This window comes from Hippocampus zosterae, chromosome 7 (genome assembly GCF_025434085.1).
Source record: "Hippocampus zosterae strain Florida chromosome 7, ASM2543408v3, whole genome shotgun sequence".
In the NCBI taxonomy this organism is placed as follows: Eukaryota; Metazoa; Chordata; class Actinopteri; order Syngnathiformes; family Syngnathidae; genus Hippocampus; species Hippocampus zosterae.
The window spans coordinates 26,362,204-26,374,424 of record NC_067457.1 but is presented as its reverse complement, the minus strand read 5'-3'; the positions used below and the strand labels follow the sequence as shown (position 1 = coordinate 26,374,424).

The window sequence follows — 12,221 nt, the reverse complement described above, 5'->3', positions numbered from 1 at the left end:
AAAGTAAGTGCGATTCTGTAAAGATAGGAAATATTGTTTCCATGTATCCAAACAATGCGGTCCGGTCCATTTTGACATTCCTGATTGGAGAGCCGCGGTCACGTGACGGGAAGCGTTTGCGTTTTCAGCTGCAACCCGATCTAAGGCTAGTCGGAAAAATCGCACATCCAGGTAAACAGTCAAAAACGCCTCATTTATGAACTCGAGAATCCTTACCCGGGCCATCCCACGCTACGTCATCGTCGACGGCTCCTAGTGACTGTCACTCCATCCCATGGTCGTTGTGATCCTTTCTCTCTAAATGGCGAAGGCTAGCCTGTTAGCTCGGTGACCCCCTTCTTCTCCGTCGCTCTGGCCAGCTAGCCAGCAGTCCTCCGCCGGGGAAACGGGGGTGTCGTTCGAGCTATCAGGGGCCGATGTCGCAGCTGCGCAAGACGGCTGCGCTCGGACGCCCCTCCTCGTTCGTAATTACCTTGGTGTCCGACTCGTATTAAAACCAACAAAGAAGCCGCTTTTGCCTCCCATTCATAGAGAAATGTGCGCCGAAGGGTTTGGCTGCTAACGGGCTAGCTAGTTAAAGCTAACCGATGTCACTATGGCCTTTTTTGTAAAATAATATATATAAATAAAAAACAAAAACAATTACACTTGCTAATTGTCCCATCAGCCGTCATTATTTATTTTACTGCTGTATTAAAAAAAGTTATATACTGTATATATTAGTCAACCCTCGGTTTTCGTCCATAATCCGTGCCAGAAGGCTGTTTCAGAAACCGAAATGGTTCGAAAACCGAAACCACGCTTTTAAAAAAAAATAAAATGTTTACTGAACACGTCTGCTCACAATGGACAGCAACACGAGGAAGTGCTTCCTCGTGTAAGGAAGGCGAGAGGAGTCAAATGGTGCATTTGAGTACGCTCAGTTTGGTCAAGAACCGAAATTTGTTTGTCATCCGAGGCATTAAAAAAACTGGACATTTTTGGTCGAGAACCGAGACGTTGGAAAACCAACGTTTGACTGTATACGTATTGGAATGAACAAGGTACGTCGTGGTCGGCGTTGATGCCGAGCAGTCAAACGTTCTGGGTTCGAATTTGGGCTCCGTGGCATTCCCGCGTTACGTTCTTAGCTCGTCCCCGTATTTGTATGGGTTTCTCCCACAGTCCTTCAAAAGATGCACGTTAGGCTCATTGAACGGCCGCTCGTTTGTCGGCGCCCTGCGATCGGCCGGCGATCAGTCCAGGATTTTGGAGGTCAACGCCATCACGGGTTTCGGTCATTACAGAGGTGGCCAACTGCGGCGTGAAGGCTCTGTCACTTTGCTTTTTTTCTAGGCGTTCGTCCCGTAATGGGGGACATGAAGACCCCAGATTTTGATGACCTGCTGGCAGCGTTTGACATTCCGGACATCGACGCCAAGGAGGCCATTCAGTCGGCGCCGGATGAGGTGGAGGGACCTCACGGGCCCGCCGCGGCGCCTCTTGGGAAGACCGACAACACGGCGGGGTTGCCCAGCCCCTCCGACCCACAGGCGGACACGTCCATCGTGAGCGTGATCGTAAAAAATAAAGTGCGCGCCGAGATGACGGCAGGTGAAGAAGACGGAGACGCAGAGCCAGACGCCATTGACGTCATCGCGGGGGCGGACGGGGGTCCTCATCTTGGCGGGATGGCGGAACCCGATGCGGTCAACCACAACGGTTTCGGGGCGTCGGGCGTCTCTGCCGCGCTTTCCGTCAGCCGGTCCAATGGTGCCCCGTGGCCCCCGAACGCCCCGAAAGCATCAGCGGAGACGTCGGGCGCGGTCGCGCTCAAGTCCGCCAAGCAGGCGGGGAACATTTTTAACAGACTGAAGCCTCTGCTGGGCCCCGGTTCAGGAGATCCGGTGGGCCGGGCGAGGAAGATGCAGCTTCTGCAGCAGCAGCAGCAGCAGCAGGAAGCGGGGCAGGAGAGAGCGGACGGCCTCAAAGCGGCACTACCCTGCGGGTCTTCCGCAGGACCGGCCCCGGCTTACTTCCCGCCCGCGAAGCCTCTTCCCGCCCCGCCCGCCGCCCTTTCGTCACACGTCAAGCATTTTAACGGCGCCCCCAAAATGGCGGACTATCAAGACCAAGAAATGGAGGAGGACGAGGAGGAGGATTCAGACGCAGATTTGGACAGTCCGCTGGTGATTCAGGAGAATCCCGACTCGCCGCTTTCCACTGCGATCAACCGTCGTTACAAGGATCTAAGCCAGCCTGCGTCGTCCGCTCCGCCTCAGCCAAAGCCGGGGCGCACCCCCCAGGGGGCGTCTCCGCCCCCCGAGTCGGTCCCCGCGGGGAACGAGACCCCTCGGCTGGAAGAGAAGCACCCGGAGCACGTCATCGAGGAGAGAGACTCTCCGGAGAGCCCCGAACCGGAGGCGCCCAAGTCGAGCGCTCAGGTGAGGTGTTGCGGCCCCGCCGCCACGGGCGCCGCCGCGTGCCCCGCGCCGCCTTCTTGCGAGTTGAGGGAGCCCAAGGAGGAGGAGGAGGAGATGGAGGTGGGGAACGGGACGGACAAGACGGTCGACGGCACCGCCGACAAGGCGGAAGACGCGGGCGAGGAAAAGACGGAGGCGGACGAGGGCAAGCCGAAAGGCGTCCTCCCCGAGGGTTTCTCGCCGGCCGCCCCGGGGGCTCCGTCGCGGCCTCTCAAAGTGCGCATCAAGACAATCAAGACGTCCACGGGCGGCATCACCAGAACGGTGACGAGGGTGGCCCCCAAGGGCGGCGCCGGAGGCAAAGGTCCCGAGCCGAAAGGGGGCAGTGAGCGCAGGGTGTTGGCGAGCAAAGCGGCCAAGGCTGACCAGCAGCAGCAGCAGCAGCTGGCGGTGCCGGCGTCGGCGCTGGCCGCCAGCAGCGTCATGCTCGCCGCCGCCAGCAAAGTACAAAGCAAGATGGGCGCCTCCGACAAGGCCAAGGTTTCCGTCACCGCCGTCAACGTGACCAAATCGGCCGCTCTGCCCGCCACGCCCAAGTTCTCCGGGATGGGCGCGCGGACGGCGGCCAAGGCCTCGGCCAACGGCGCCGCCCCCCAGTCGAACAAGCCGGCGTCCATCGTGAACAGCGCCGGCGCCGTCATCTCCCGCAGCCAGTCCAGCCTGGTGGAGGCTTTCAACAAGATTCTCAACAGCAAGAACCTGCTGCCCAGCTACAAACCCGACCTGTCGGCGGCGCCGCCCCCGGAGTGGGGGCTCCCGCTGCCGGCGTCGGGCTACCGCTGCCTGGAGTGCGGCGACGCCTTCGCTTTGGAGCGCAGCCTGGCCCGCCACTACGACCGGCGCTCGCTGCGCATCGAGGTGACGTGCAACCACTGCGCCAAGCGGCTGGCCTTCTTCAACAAGTGCAGCCTCCTGCTGCACGCCCGCGAGCACAAGGAGCGAGGCCTGGTCATGCAGTGCTCGCACCTGGTCATGAGGCCCGTCACCGTGGAGCAGATGATCGGCCAGCAGGACGTCACGCCCGTCGGTAGTAAGCGCAAAAACCCCGCCGCCGCGCCGCAGGTTCTCCTTTGGCCGGAGGGGAACCTCCCCTTTAACTGCGCGACTTTCCCACCAGGTGTGCTGTCCTCCCCCTCTGCCGCCGCCGGCTCCAGCCCAATGAAGGACGGAGCGGCGGCGGCGGCCGGCTCGGCTCCGCTGCGCCAGGTGCGCCGACCGGCTCAGGGCCCTCAGGCGCTGATGCCGCTGCCCTGCAAGAAGGCCGACAACCTGCAGTACAACAACTACAAGTGTCCCGAGTGCCAGACGCAGTTCTCGGGCAAGGCGGCGCTGGTCGCGCACTTCCAGCAGATCAGAGCTTCGCCCAATTCGGTGAGAGGCGTCGAAGCGAGCGTGACAAAGAAGCTTCCCATTTCCTATTTGCCATTTCTCTCCCGGTGTGTCTCCAGACGTGCTCCCAGTGCTCTCCGCCGATGATGCTGCCCAACTCGTGCGCCGTCTCCGCCCACCAGAGGATCCACAAGCACAAGGCGCCTCACGTGTGCCCCGAGTGCGGGGGCGCGGCGCGGCAGGCCGTCTTCCGGACCCACCTGGACGAGGCTTGCCTGCACTTTGCCAGGCGCATCGGCTACAGGTGAGACGGCCGCTTGCGCGCGCCGCCCGCGTTTCGCCGGCGTTCTGAGCGGCGTCGGCTGGCTCGCAGGTGCTCCAGCTGCCAGGTGGTGTTCGGCGGCCTGAACTCCATCAAGTCTCACATCCAGACGGCCCACTGCGAGGTCTTCCACAAATGCCCCAGCTGCCCCATGGCCTTCAAGTCGGCCCCCGGCGCCCAAAGCCACATGGGCGCGCAGCACCCGGCGCTCGCCGGCGGCCAGGCCAAGTACGCCGGCTTCGGCGCTTTGCCCCCCCCCCGCCTCCGGCTCGTGCTCGCTCTCATGGCGTCGTCTCTCGGCAGGATGATCTACAAGTGCGTGATGTGCGACACCGTTTTCACCCAGAAGCCCTTGCTCTACATGCACTTTGACACGCATCTGGCCAAGCAGAAGGTGCACGTCTTCAAGTGTCCCGACTGCACCAAGCTGTATGCGCAGAAAGGCTCCATGATGGAGCACATCAAGGTGGGTTTCCTCAAACACCAGAGCGCTGGCCTTCGCCTCATGCCGCCGCGCCTCGCCCGGCCTCCTACGCCGAGTACGCCGTCGTTGTCCGACCGGGGCTAACTCGAGGCTCATCCCGCCTTTCAGACGGCGCACAGAGGCCCCGCGGCAAAGCAGGAAGCCGCATCCGACACCCCCGCCGCCGCCGCCGTCCCCGCGACCGGTCCCAAGGCCAAGCCCGACAACTCCGACGGCGAGGACTGGGGGCGAGACCGCGAGGAGGAAGAGGACGACGACGACGACGAGGAAGACGACGATGACGACGACGACGGGGACGAAGACTACGAAGGGCCCGGCTCGGGCGCGGCGGGAGCCACGCCCGGCGCCCCCACCGAGTGGACGTGCCCGCAGTGTCAGAGCACCTTCGCCGACAATGACGACTACGTCAGCCACGTCAAGTTGGAGCACGGGAAGGTGCTTTGAAACGGCTGCCGGCGCGGCGCGTCCTTTTGTCTTTAACGTGGCCCTAACTCCCAAATGTCCCCCTCCCAGTTCCCCTGTCGCATTTGCGGGGGCAACTTCAGCACGTCGTCCAGCCTCAGACGTCACGAGAGGGTCATTCACGAGGGCAACAAAAGGGTCTTCCATTGCCAGTAAGTGACGACGACCAGATCACGCGGCCATCAGAATGAGATCAAAAATTTTTAAAAGACGGCGACTCAGTAAGCGGGATTGGAATCGTATCGAATGTCACGACATTGTACACCTGTATGTAAAATGTTTCTTTTGTGTTTTTTTTCCGTTTGCCGTTTTGCCGACTGTAAAAGCAGTCCTGATTGTTGGGAAATATCGCGGCAGGTATTGCACGGAGGGTAAACGCACCTTTGGCAGCCGCTTCCTGCTGGACAAACACATCCGGCTCAAGCACAGAGGCACCGAAGGACAGGTGAGCGGCTCTTCCCTCGCTTGCGGCGCTCGCTCGCTTGCTCCCGAGACCACTTTGCTTTTCCTGCTCCACGCGTGGCCCAAAAACAAAGAAACAACAAAAGCATCACGCTGCGATCGGCGACTCCTCCTCTTATAAAAAGTCAACATCCGGCATTCGTAAAGCCGGCGTGTGTGACAAAGAGAAAATAACGGCACCGGATGTACGAAAAAAGCACAAACTTGTAGGCCAGTAGAGTGCGATGGCTCACCTTGTTGGAACCCTGCGCGTTTTCCTCAGGCAGTCCCGATGACCCGGAAGCGCGCCGCCACGGGCGCGGAAGGTCCCGGCAGCTCCTCGGAGCAAGACGGCGAGGGGGCGGCTCCCGGCGGCAGGCCGGCGGACGGGGAGGACGAGCCCCCGGAGGACGGCGAGGAAGGGGGCTCGGGCCCCGCCAAGAGAAGCCGGGCCTCGGCCGAGCCGGAGGAGGAGAGCGGCGGCGGCGGCGCCTTCCGCTGCGTGCCGTGCGGCTTCTCCACGGAGGACGGCGCCGAGTTCCAGCGCCACATCCCGCAGCACCGCGCCGACGCCGCCTCCTTCCAGTGCCCGCAGTGCGGCGTGTGCTTCGCGTCGGCCGGCTCGCTGAGCCGGCACCGCTTCATCGCCCACCGCGTGCGGGACGCCCAGGGCGACGCGGACCGCGGCGCGGGACGGGCGTCCCCGGACGGCTCGCCCCGCGCCGGCGCCGCCTCGCCTCCGGCTCCGGGCGAGGAAGGCGACGGCAACCTGATCTGCAGGGTGTGCGGGCGCCGCTTCGACAAGGCCTCGGATCTCAACACCCACTTCCGGACCCACGGCATGGCCTTCCTCACCGCGCACAAGACCGACAAGCCCCAGTAGGACGCCGCCGGGCCGGTCTTGCTTCTCAAAACATTTGGGCTCTGGGGGAGGACCCTCTCATGATCCTAATGGCAACTCGGCGGCAATACCACATGTGGCCCTGAATGCCATTCCAACGATTTCAATTCCCATAACCCGTTCAATGGGAAGGCGCTTCAAAGCAATTCACTTCAAATCCATAAGATAGCGGCAAAGCACTACTTTCCCATCGCAGAGTCGAAATGACATGAATACTCACATTTCAACATACCCGTCACCAAGATGCTATACGAAGCGATACCGGTAGACAGCACCCGGTTAGGTTTTTCGGTAAATGGCGACGAAATAAACGAAACACAAATTAAGCAGGGGATAAAACTTTATATCAAAAACGAATGTTCAAAAAACACACACTAGCATTCGTGAGATAAAGCGATCGAGTCCTGTTGTGAACAGTGGAAAAACGGAAGTGACTGACGTCGGCACCCCACAAGTTTCTTTTCTCCTCAACTGTAAATATACCAGAAACCATTCGGGCGGGGGGGGGGGGGGGGGGGGCACCCTGAACCGGCTGCTAGCCAATCGCAGGGCACACGGATGAACGACCGTCCGCGCTCACACTCGCGCACGCCGCGGGACAATTTGGAGTGTTCAATCGGCCTGCCGAGCATGTTTTTGGAACGTGGGAGGGAAGCCGCGCGGGCCCGGGGAGAACGTGCAAACTCCACACAGGGAGGCCGGAGCCGGAATTGAACCCGGTACCGCTGCGCTGTGAAGTCGACGCGCGAACCGCCGACCCGCCAACATTGGCCTCAAATAAATGTACATATTTAATTTTCATATATGTGCGCATGTGACAACCGACCCAGGTTGTTCCTCAGTAGGCGTCACGGTTCAGCTTGCTTCCTTGACACCAATGACCGACTTCCTAATAGCCAGGACGACAATACAAAAACGTGAGTAGCTAATAAAGTACATCACAATAAGATCAGAGCTTTTAATTGGTCCAAAGCTCAGGTGGAGAAATATTGTCTGGCACGCCGCACGTAAAGGTTTGCACTTTTGGAGGGGCGCGGGGGGGAATAATAATAATAACAATTCGATATATTAAAAAAAAAATCTTTCTTTTGCAGAGCCCAGTTGTAAGAACCACTGCTCTCGAATGTTTGAACGATCGCACTCTTGTTGCATGCTCCCTTTTGAGCGAAACACGGCCGCCATTCTACTGACCTCCCCGGAACTCGGATTTGTACTCGTCATATTTATTATTTATCGAACACTGCCGCGAGCTGGCCAGGATCATTTGTGATGTTGTTGTTCATTAAGACGCTAGAAGAAGAGGAGGAACAAGTGGGTAGTATGTGCTTTTTGTTCTGTAAATACATAATTACACTACAAGAAAAAAAACTTACGATAATGTGAATACGTGTAGTATTTGTACCGTACCGTTCCTTTTTATTCCAAGTATTAAACAAACACCCTACTAGGAGGAAGTCAATGTGCATCGATACATTTCTTTTGTAACACTTGGAAGAAGAAGAAGAAGAAAAAAAAACATTTCAGTCTTGTTTTTATCTTTTTATATACTGTACGTGTCATATTTATATAGACGGATGATAATAGCGGAAGGTTCATGTTGGGTTTTGTTTTCCCCATGGTTGTGGTCTGCTTGCTGAAAATGCCATCCATTCACTTTTGTGCAGTTTTCAAATAAATGTCAAAGAGACTTCGATTTGGATCTGATTGTCAACATCGGACGAAAAGGAGAGAAGGCATCGGCTTCTCCCCCCCTGACATGACTGGTGATTTCCTTTTTTTTTTTATCTTACGCAGCTTTGAAATAATCTCTGCGAGCATTTCATCACAGAAAGCAACGCAAGCACCCTGATGGCTGCCGCATTTGAATGTTTTGACATTTGCGACTGAGATTTTTTCTCATTTAATATCGGTATTACTTTATATGAGTCATTTCAAATAATTTTCACATTTACAAAAACGTCTTATTTTATTGGGCGGAAAATCACTTTTGAGAAATGTGTTGATCCATTTCCATTACGTTCTTTCATTTCTACCAGTGTCATATAGTAACAGACAAAGCAATGCAACTGATTTGCCATTTGGTACGGCTGTCCCGACGACGTATTCGCTGAAGTTGAGAAAATACATTTTCTACGGCTATCCATTTAAGTACACGGGACATCACCTTGATTTAAAAAAAAAATAGGCATGTGTGAAGAATGATCTTATTTTGGGATCAAACCACTCTAACTATATCCTGTATGTGACCTTCTAGTCCAAGCAAGCATAAGAGAGGTGCGGGGGGCGGGGGGGGCATGCTCACCTGCTGCGGTAGCACTCCGCCGCCGCTCCTCTCGCCGGCTTGTTCAAACCCACCTCGCTCTCTGTCTCTAAAGCAGAGAAGTGGCTAACCTACAGCACGAGCATTCAAGCTCGCTTGCTAAAAACAAATCAAAAATCTCAAGACAAAGCCGCACGATCCCGATGTTTTATGCCTTCCCACAACATCGACGCCATTTATTTTTACGCACCCGCCACCAGAGGCCGATAGAAAACTAAATGCGTTGCAACAATCGCGGATGATTGTGCAATACGATCTCACCTTGCGGCGTCAGCGTGCAGCGAACAAGTCCACAACGTAAACAAACTGCACGCGTATTACAAACAAGTCACCGAGAGCCTCCGAAGAGCTTTGAAAAGAAGTCGCCGTCGTCGTCCCGCATGTCTGAAAATGAAGAACCTGAAATGAGAGCAGGCACCGAATAAGCACGGGTCCCATACAGTCCGGTGAACACTTGTGCAGAAAATAATCACAGTCGACTACCGTTTGTCGAGGAGAAGACTTTCCGGACAATCAACAGGTCAAAGTGGACGCCGTCGAGCACAGGTGTCAAACTCGGGTCCGGCACGTTTTCCTAGTAGTCTCCCTGTTGCAAAGCACCCGATTCAAATGAGCAGGTTCAATGTCAGGCTTGCGCAGAGCTCGCCGACGATCCGATCATTTGAATCGGGTGCGTTGCAACATGCGGGACAGCGGCCCTCGGGGACCCAACTTTGACACCTATGCTGGAGAGTGACCCAAAGTTATTACACGTTCCTGCAAATCGACGACATTGCTAAAGTGAGGGAACAAATATCAACATTTGTGGGCAGGGCAATTTCTTATTTCATGACTTTTGATATTGCCAGAGGCTGTCGTTCCCCAAGCCCCGCAAATAGCAAGGATTCACCCTAGTGGGCATGTTGCGCGTCTGCGCGTACAGACCCGGTTGGGCGGGTCCGGTGTGACGACGCGGTCCGTCTCCAGCGCCGTGTCCTCCCGAGCGGGTCACGGTGGTCTCCTCATTGCCTCGGCCATCCCTGACCGTGCGCCGCTCCTCCAGCGTCTTGTTAACAGGCAAAAACAAAATCGACGACCAAGCGCCGATAGGCAAAATGTCCACGCATCGAGTCGGCATATCCGCCGACGAGTCGGCTTGTTACCCACCCCGTCACTTTGAAGCACTTTGGTGACGGTCACGGACCGGTAGAAGGACCCGCTTGGAGGCCGTTGACTCGGCACCTGGTCGGCGGGTGTTGTCAGAATCTGATCCAAACCACCGGAGGACACGGCAGAGTCCAGGTCTGGAAAAATGAAGCTGGTCCATTTGTGCCCTTTGAGGAGTGAAGATGTCGGCGGCCGGCCACGCCGGCTTCTCGCACCAGCGTCACTCTAGGTAGTTAGCTGATGAAGTAGCCAAATTTGCGATGGAGAGGGTCATAAATCACTTGGGTCGATGCCAATAGTGCAATGGCATATGGCATCGCAAAGGAAATCCGGGCGTTTGCAGAATCGCTGATTGACTGATTTCTCCAATTGAATTTTCCCCCGGTCTCCTAAGCTTGCCGTTTTGGCTCGTCACTCTTACTCAGGCGCACGCACGCAGCGAAGACAAGCTCTGACTAAGAATTACACACCTCTGTCTTCTTTGCCCTCAACTGGAACGTCCTGTAGCCACCGTCTCCAGTCATCGTTGAACTGAATACAAAAAGAGTAGCTGACAGAGTGCAATAAAATAACCGACGAATGCCGGAAAGGACTTCCCGCTTACTTTAGAAAAAGGGGTGGAGCCTGGAAAGTGTGGAGGCTGGTAGGAAGGACGGTGATCATTTCTCCCTCGGTCGTCACCGCCGGGAGATTTGAGCATAAAGTCTCTCAGGGGGTTCCCGCTGGATCCGCCTCTTCCCTCCTGACGTGGCGGTGGCGCAATGCGAGGAACACCTACAGGGAATGACGATTGGCAGACGTCACCATTCAAACTCGTTCCCATTTGCAATCCTGAAAACGGCAGCGCTACCGGAATGCGAGTCCCAACCACCCAGCTGGGAAAAAATCTCCTCCATCTCTCGGACGATGTGGCCAAACAGAGGAGGTTCTCGGATTCTCATCCCATCGGGACTGAAGCTGAAGTCAAATTTCCAGCCACCGTCTAAGGGGTCCCGCCCATCCCCCCGGAAGCCGTCATAGTCCAAGCCGTCGTCTTCGTCATCGTCGTCCTCGTCGCGGGTCACGGCGTCAAAGAAGGGGTCCCTATTGAGTCGGATTAGCATTCAAAATCAAAATAGTTGGGGATAGTCTGCTTTCTGCTGAAATTGAGAGATGAGCCTAAAATGCACTACAACCGTTACAAGGGAACAACATTTGGCCTTCTCCGTTAACGAGTCAACGTTCCACTTCTTTGTCCACTCAACTTGCTGCTCTCCAACAAAGAGACGAAAAGCTAAATTCGCAACGGGCGCGAGGATGTCCATTTTAGAACGGGGGTTTACTGGACCACGGTGTGCTACGTTGACATTAACCGTGTGACAAACGCCACTTACAGAAAATACAACGCGAGTTAGCTCATAAAGTATGCCGCCACTGAGTATTGAAATGCAGCGGGGCGCTGCAGTATTTAGTCAACCACCGATTGTGCAAGTTCTCCTACGTGAAAAGATTAGAGAGGCCTGGAATTGTCAACATGGGGAAAGCTCTACCATGAGAGAGAGAACGTGGGGGGGGGGGGGGGGGGGATCAGAAAATTACACTGTTTGATTTTTAAAGAATTATTTTCAAATTAGAGTGGAAAATAAGTATTTGATCAGCTACAAAGAAGCGAGATTTCTGGCTGTCAAAGAGCTCTAACTTCTTCTAATGAGGTCTTTTTAAAATGTTAAATTCTTTAAAAATCAAACTGTGTAATTTTCTGAGAACCACGTTTTCTCTCATGGTTGAGCTTTACCCATGTTGACTAATCTTTTCAAGTAGGAGAACTTGAACAATTGGTGGTTGACTAAATACTTATTTGCCCCACTGGATGTTGTGTTAACCGGCAGAAAATATCGAACACAGAAATATGCTGAAGTTGCTGAAACCACATTCCTAGCAATAATACACGGCCGAGTAAAAGATAAATTCGCTAGGGTAACACCATGGAATACAAAAGTTTTGTGTAGACATGAAAAAAAGACGTATTTTCAACGATTAGTGCTAGTGAGCTGAATGTTCGCTACGTAGCAGCTGGCACTTTAGCTTCTTGCCAACTCACCTTCGGCCACGAAAATGACCGCCTGGCACTCCGAAGAACCCTCGAAATAAATCAAAAACGCTCATTTGGGAGTATTTAGGTAAAAAAAATAACTTCTGCCATTACAATAACGTACTGAACTGACGGTAAAAAAAATAATAAAAGTATGCTGACTGAAGACACCAGTTGGTTAGCCTGGTGTCGTAAAGCGCCGTCTTTTAATGACGTAATTACCGTAAAGTAGTTTTAACCAATATGGTGGCAGTCAAATCGCATTGGGAAACGTAGGTTTTGT

At 55.1% G+C, this 12,221-nt stretch overlaps 2 protein-coding genes across 2 annotated transcripts; one reads left to right on the top strand and one right to left on the bottom strand.

Moving 5' to 3' along the window:
* Positions 1–97: 97 nt before the first annotated feature.
* Positions 98–8,480, top strand: znf687b (zinc finger protein 687b). Its single transcript, XM_052070099.1, has 9 exons — positions 98–171; positions 1,336–3,833; positions 3,911–4,095; positions 4,165–4,341; positions 4,417–4,579; positions 4,706–5,032; positions 5,111–5,211; positions 5,417–5,504; positions 5,784–8,480. The coding sequence occupies exons 2-9, from the start codon at positions 1,350–1,352 to the stop codon at positions 6,381–6,383; spliced, it is 4,125 nt and encodes a 1,374-aa protein (XP_051926059.1). The 5' UTR covers positions 98–171; positions 1,336–1,349; the 3' UTR covers positions 6,384–8,480.
* A 374-nt stretch (positions 8,481–8,854) lies between these two features.
* Positions 8,855–12,146, bottom strand: hax1 (HCLS1 associated protein X-1). The gene is made up of 7 exons (XM_052070210.1): positions 11,948–12,146; positions 10,718–10,950; positions 10,472–10,641; positions 10,338–10,398; positions 9,868–10,004; positions 9,646–9,766; positions 8,855–9,120 (listed from the first exon to the last, which is right to left on the bottom strand). Exons 1-7 carry the CDS (start codon positions 12,010–12,012, stop codon positions 9,050–9,052), a joined length of 858 nt encoding a protein of 285 aa, XP_051926170.1. The 5' UTR covers positions 12,013–12,146; the 3' UTR covers positions 8,855–9,049.
* Positions 12,147–12,221: the final 75 nt, after the last annotated feature.

What these genes read in the sequence shown, in the direction of transcription:
- znf687b (XM_052070099.1), top strand. Translation starts at nt 1,350, where the DNA reads ATGGGGGACATGAAGACCCCAGATTTTGATGACCTGCTGGCAGCGTTT. An exon ending in GCCAGGCGCATCGGCTACAG is followed by an intron (nt 4,096 to 4,164) that starts GTGAGACGGCCG and finishes GCTGGCTCGCAG; the next exon opens with GTGCTCCAGCTGCCAGGTGG. An exon ending in ACAGAGGCACCGAAGGACAG is followed by an intron (nt 5,505 to 5,783) that starts GTGAGCGGCTCT and finishes CGTTTTCCTCAG; the next exon opens with GCAGTCCCGATGACCCGGAA.
- hax1 (XM_052070210.1), bottom strand. Translation starts at nt 12,012, where the DNA reads ATGAGCGTTTTTGATTTATTTCGAGGGTTCTTCGGAGTGCCAGGCGGT. An exon ending in GGTCATTTTCGTGGCCGAAG is followed by an intron (nt 10,951 to 11,947) that starts GTGAGTTGGCAA and finishes CCGACTCAATAG; the next exon opens with GGACCCCTTCTTTGACGCCG. An exon ending in GCTCCACCCCTTTTTCTAAA is followed by an intron (nt 10,399 to 10,471) that starts GTAAGCGGGAAG and finishes TTTTGTATTCAG; the next exon opens with TTCAACGATGACTGGAGACG.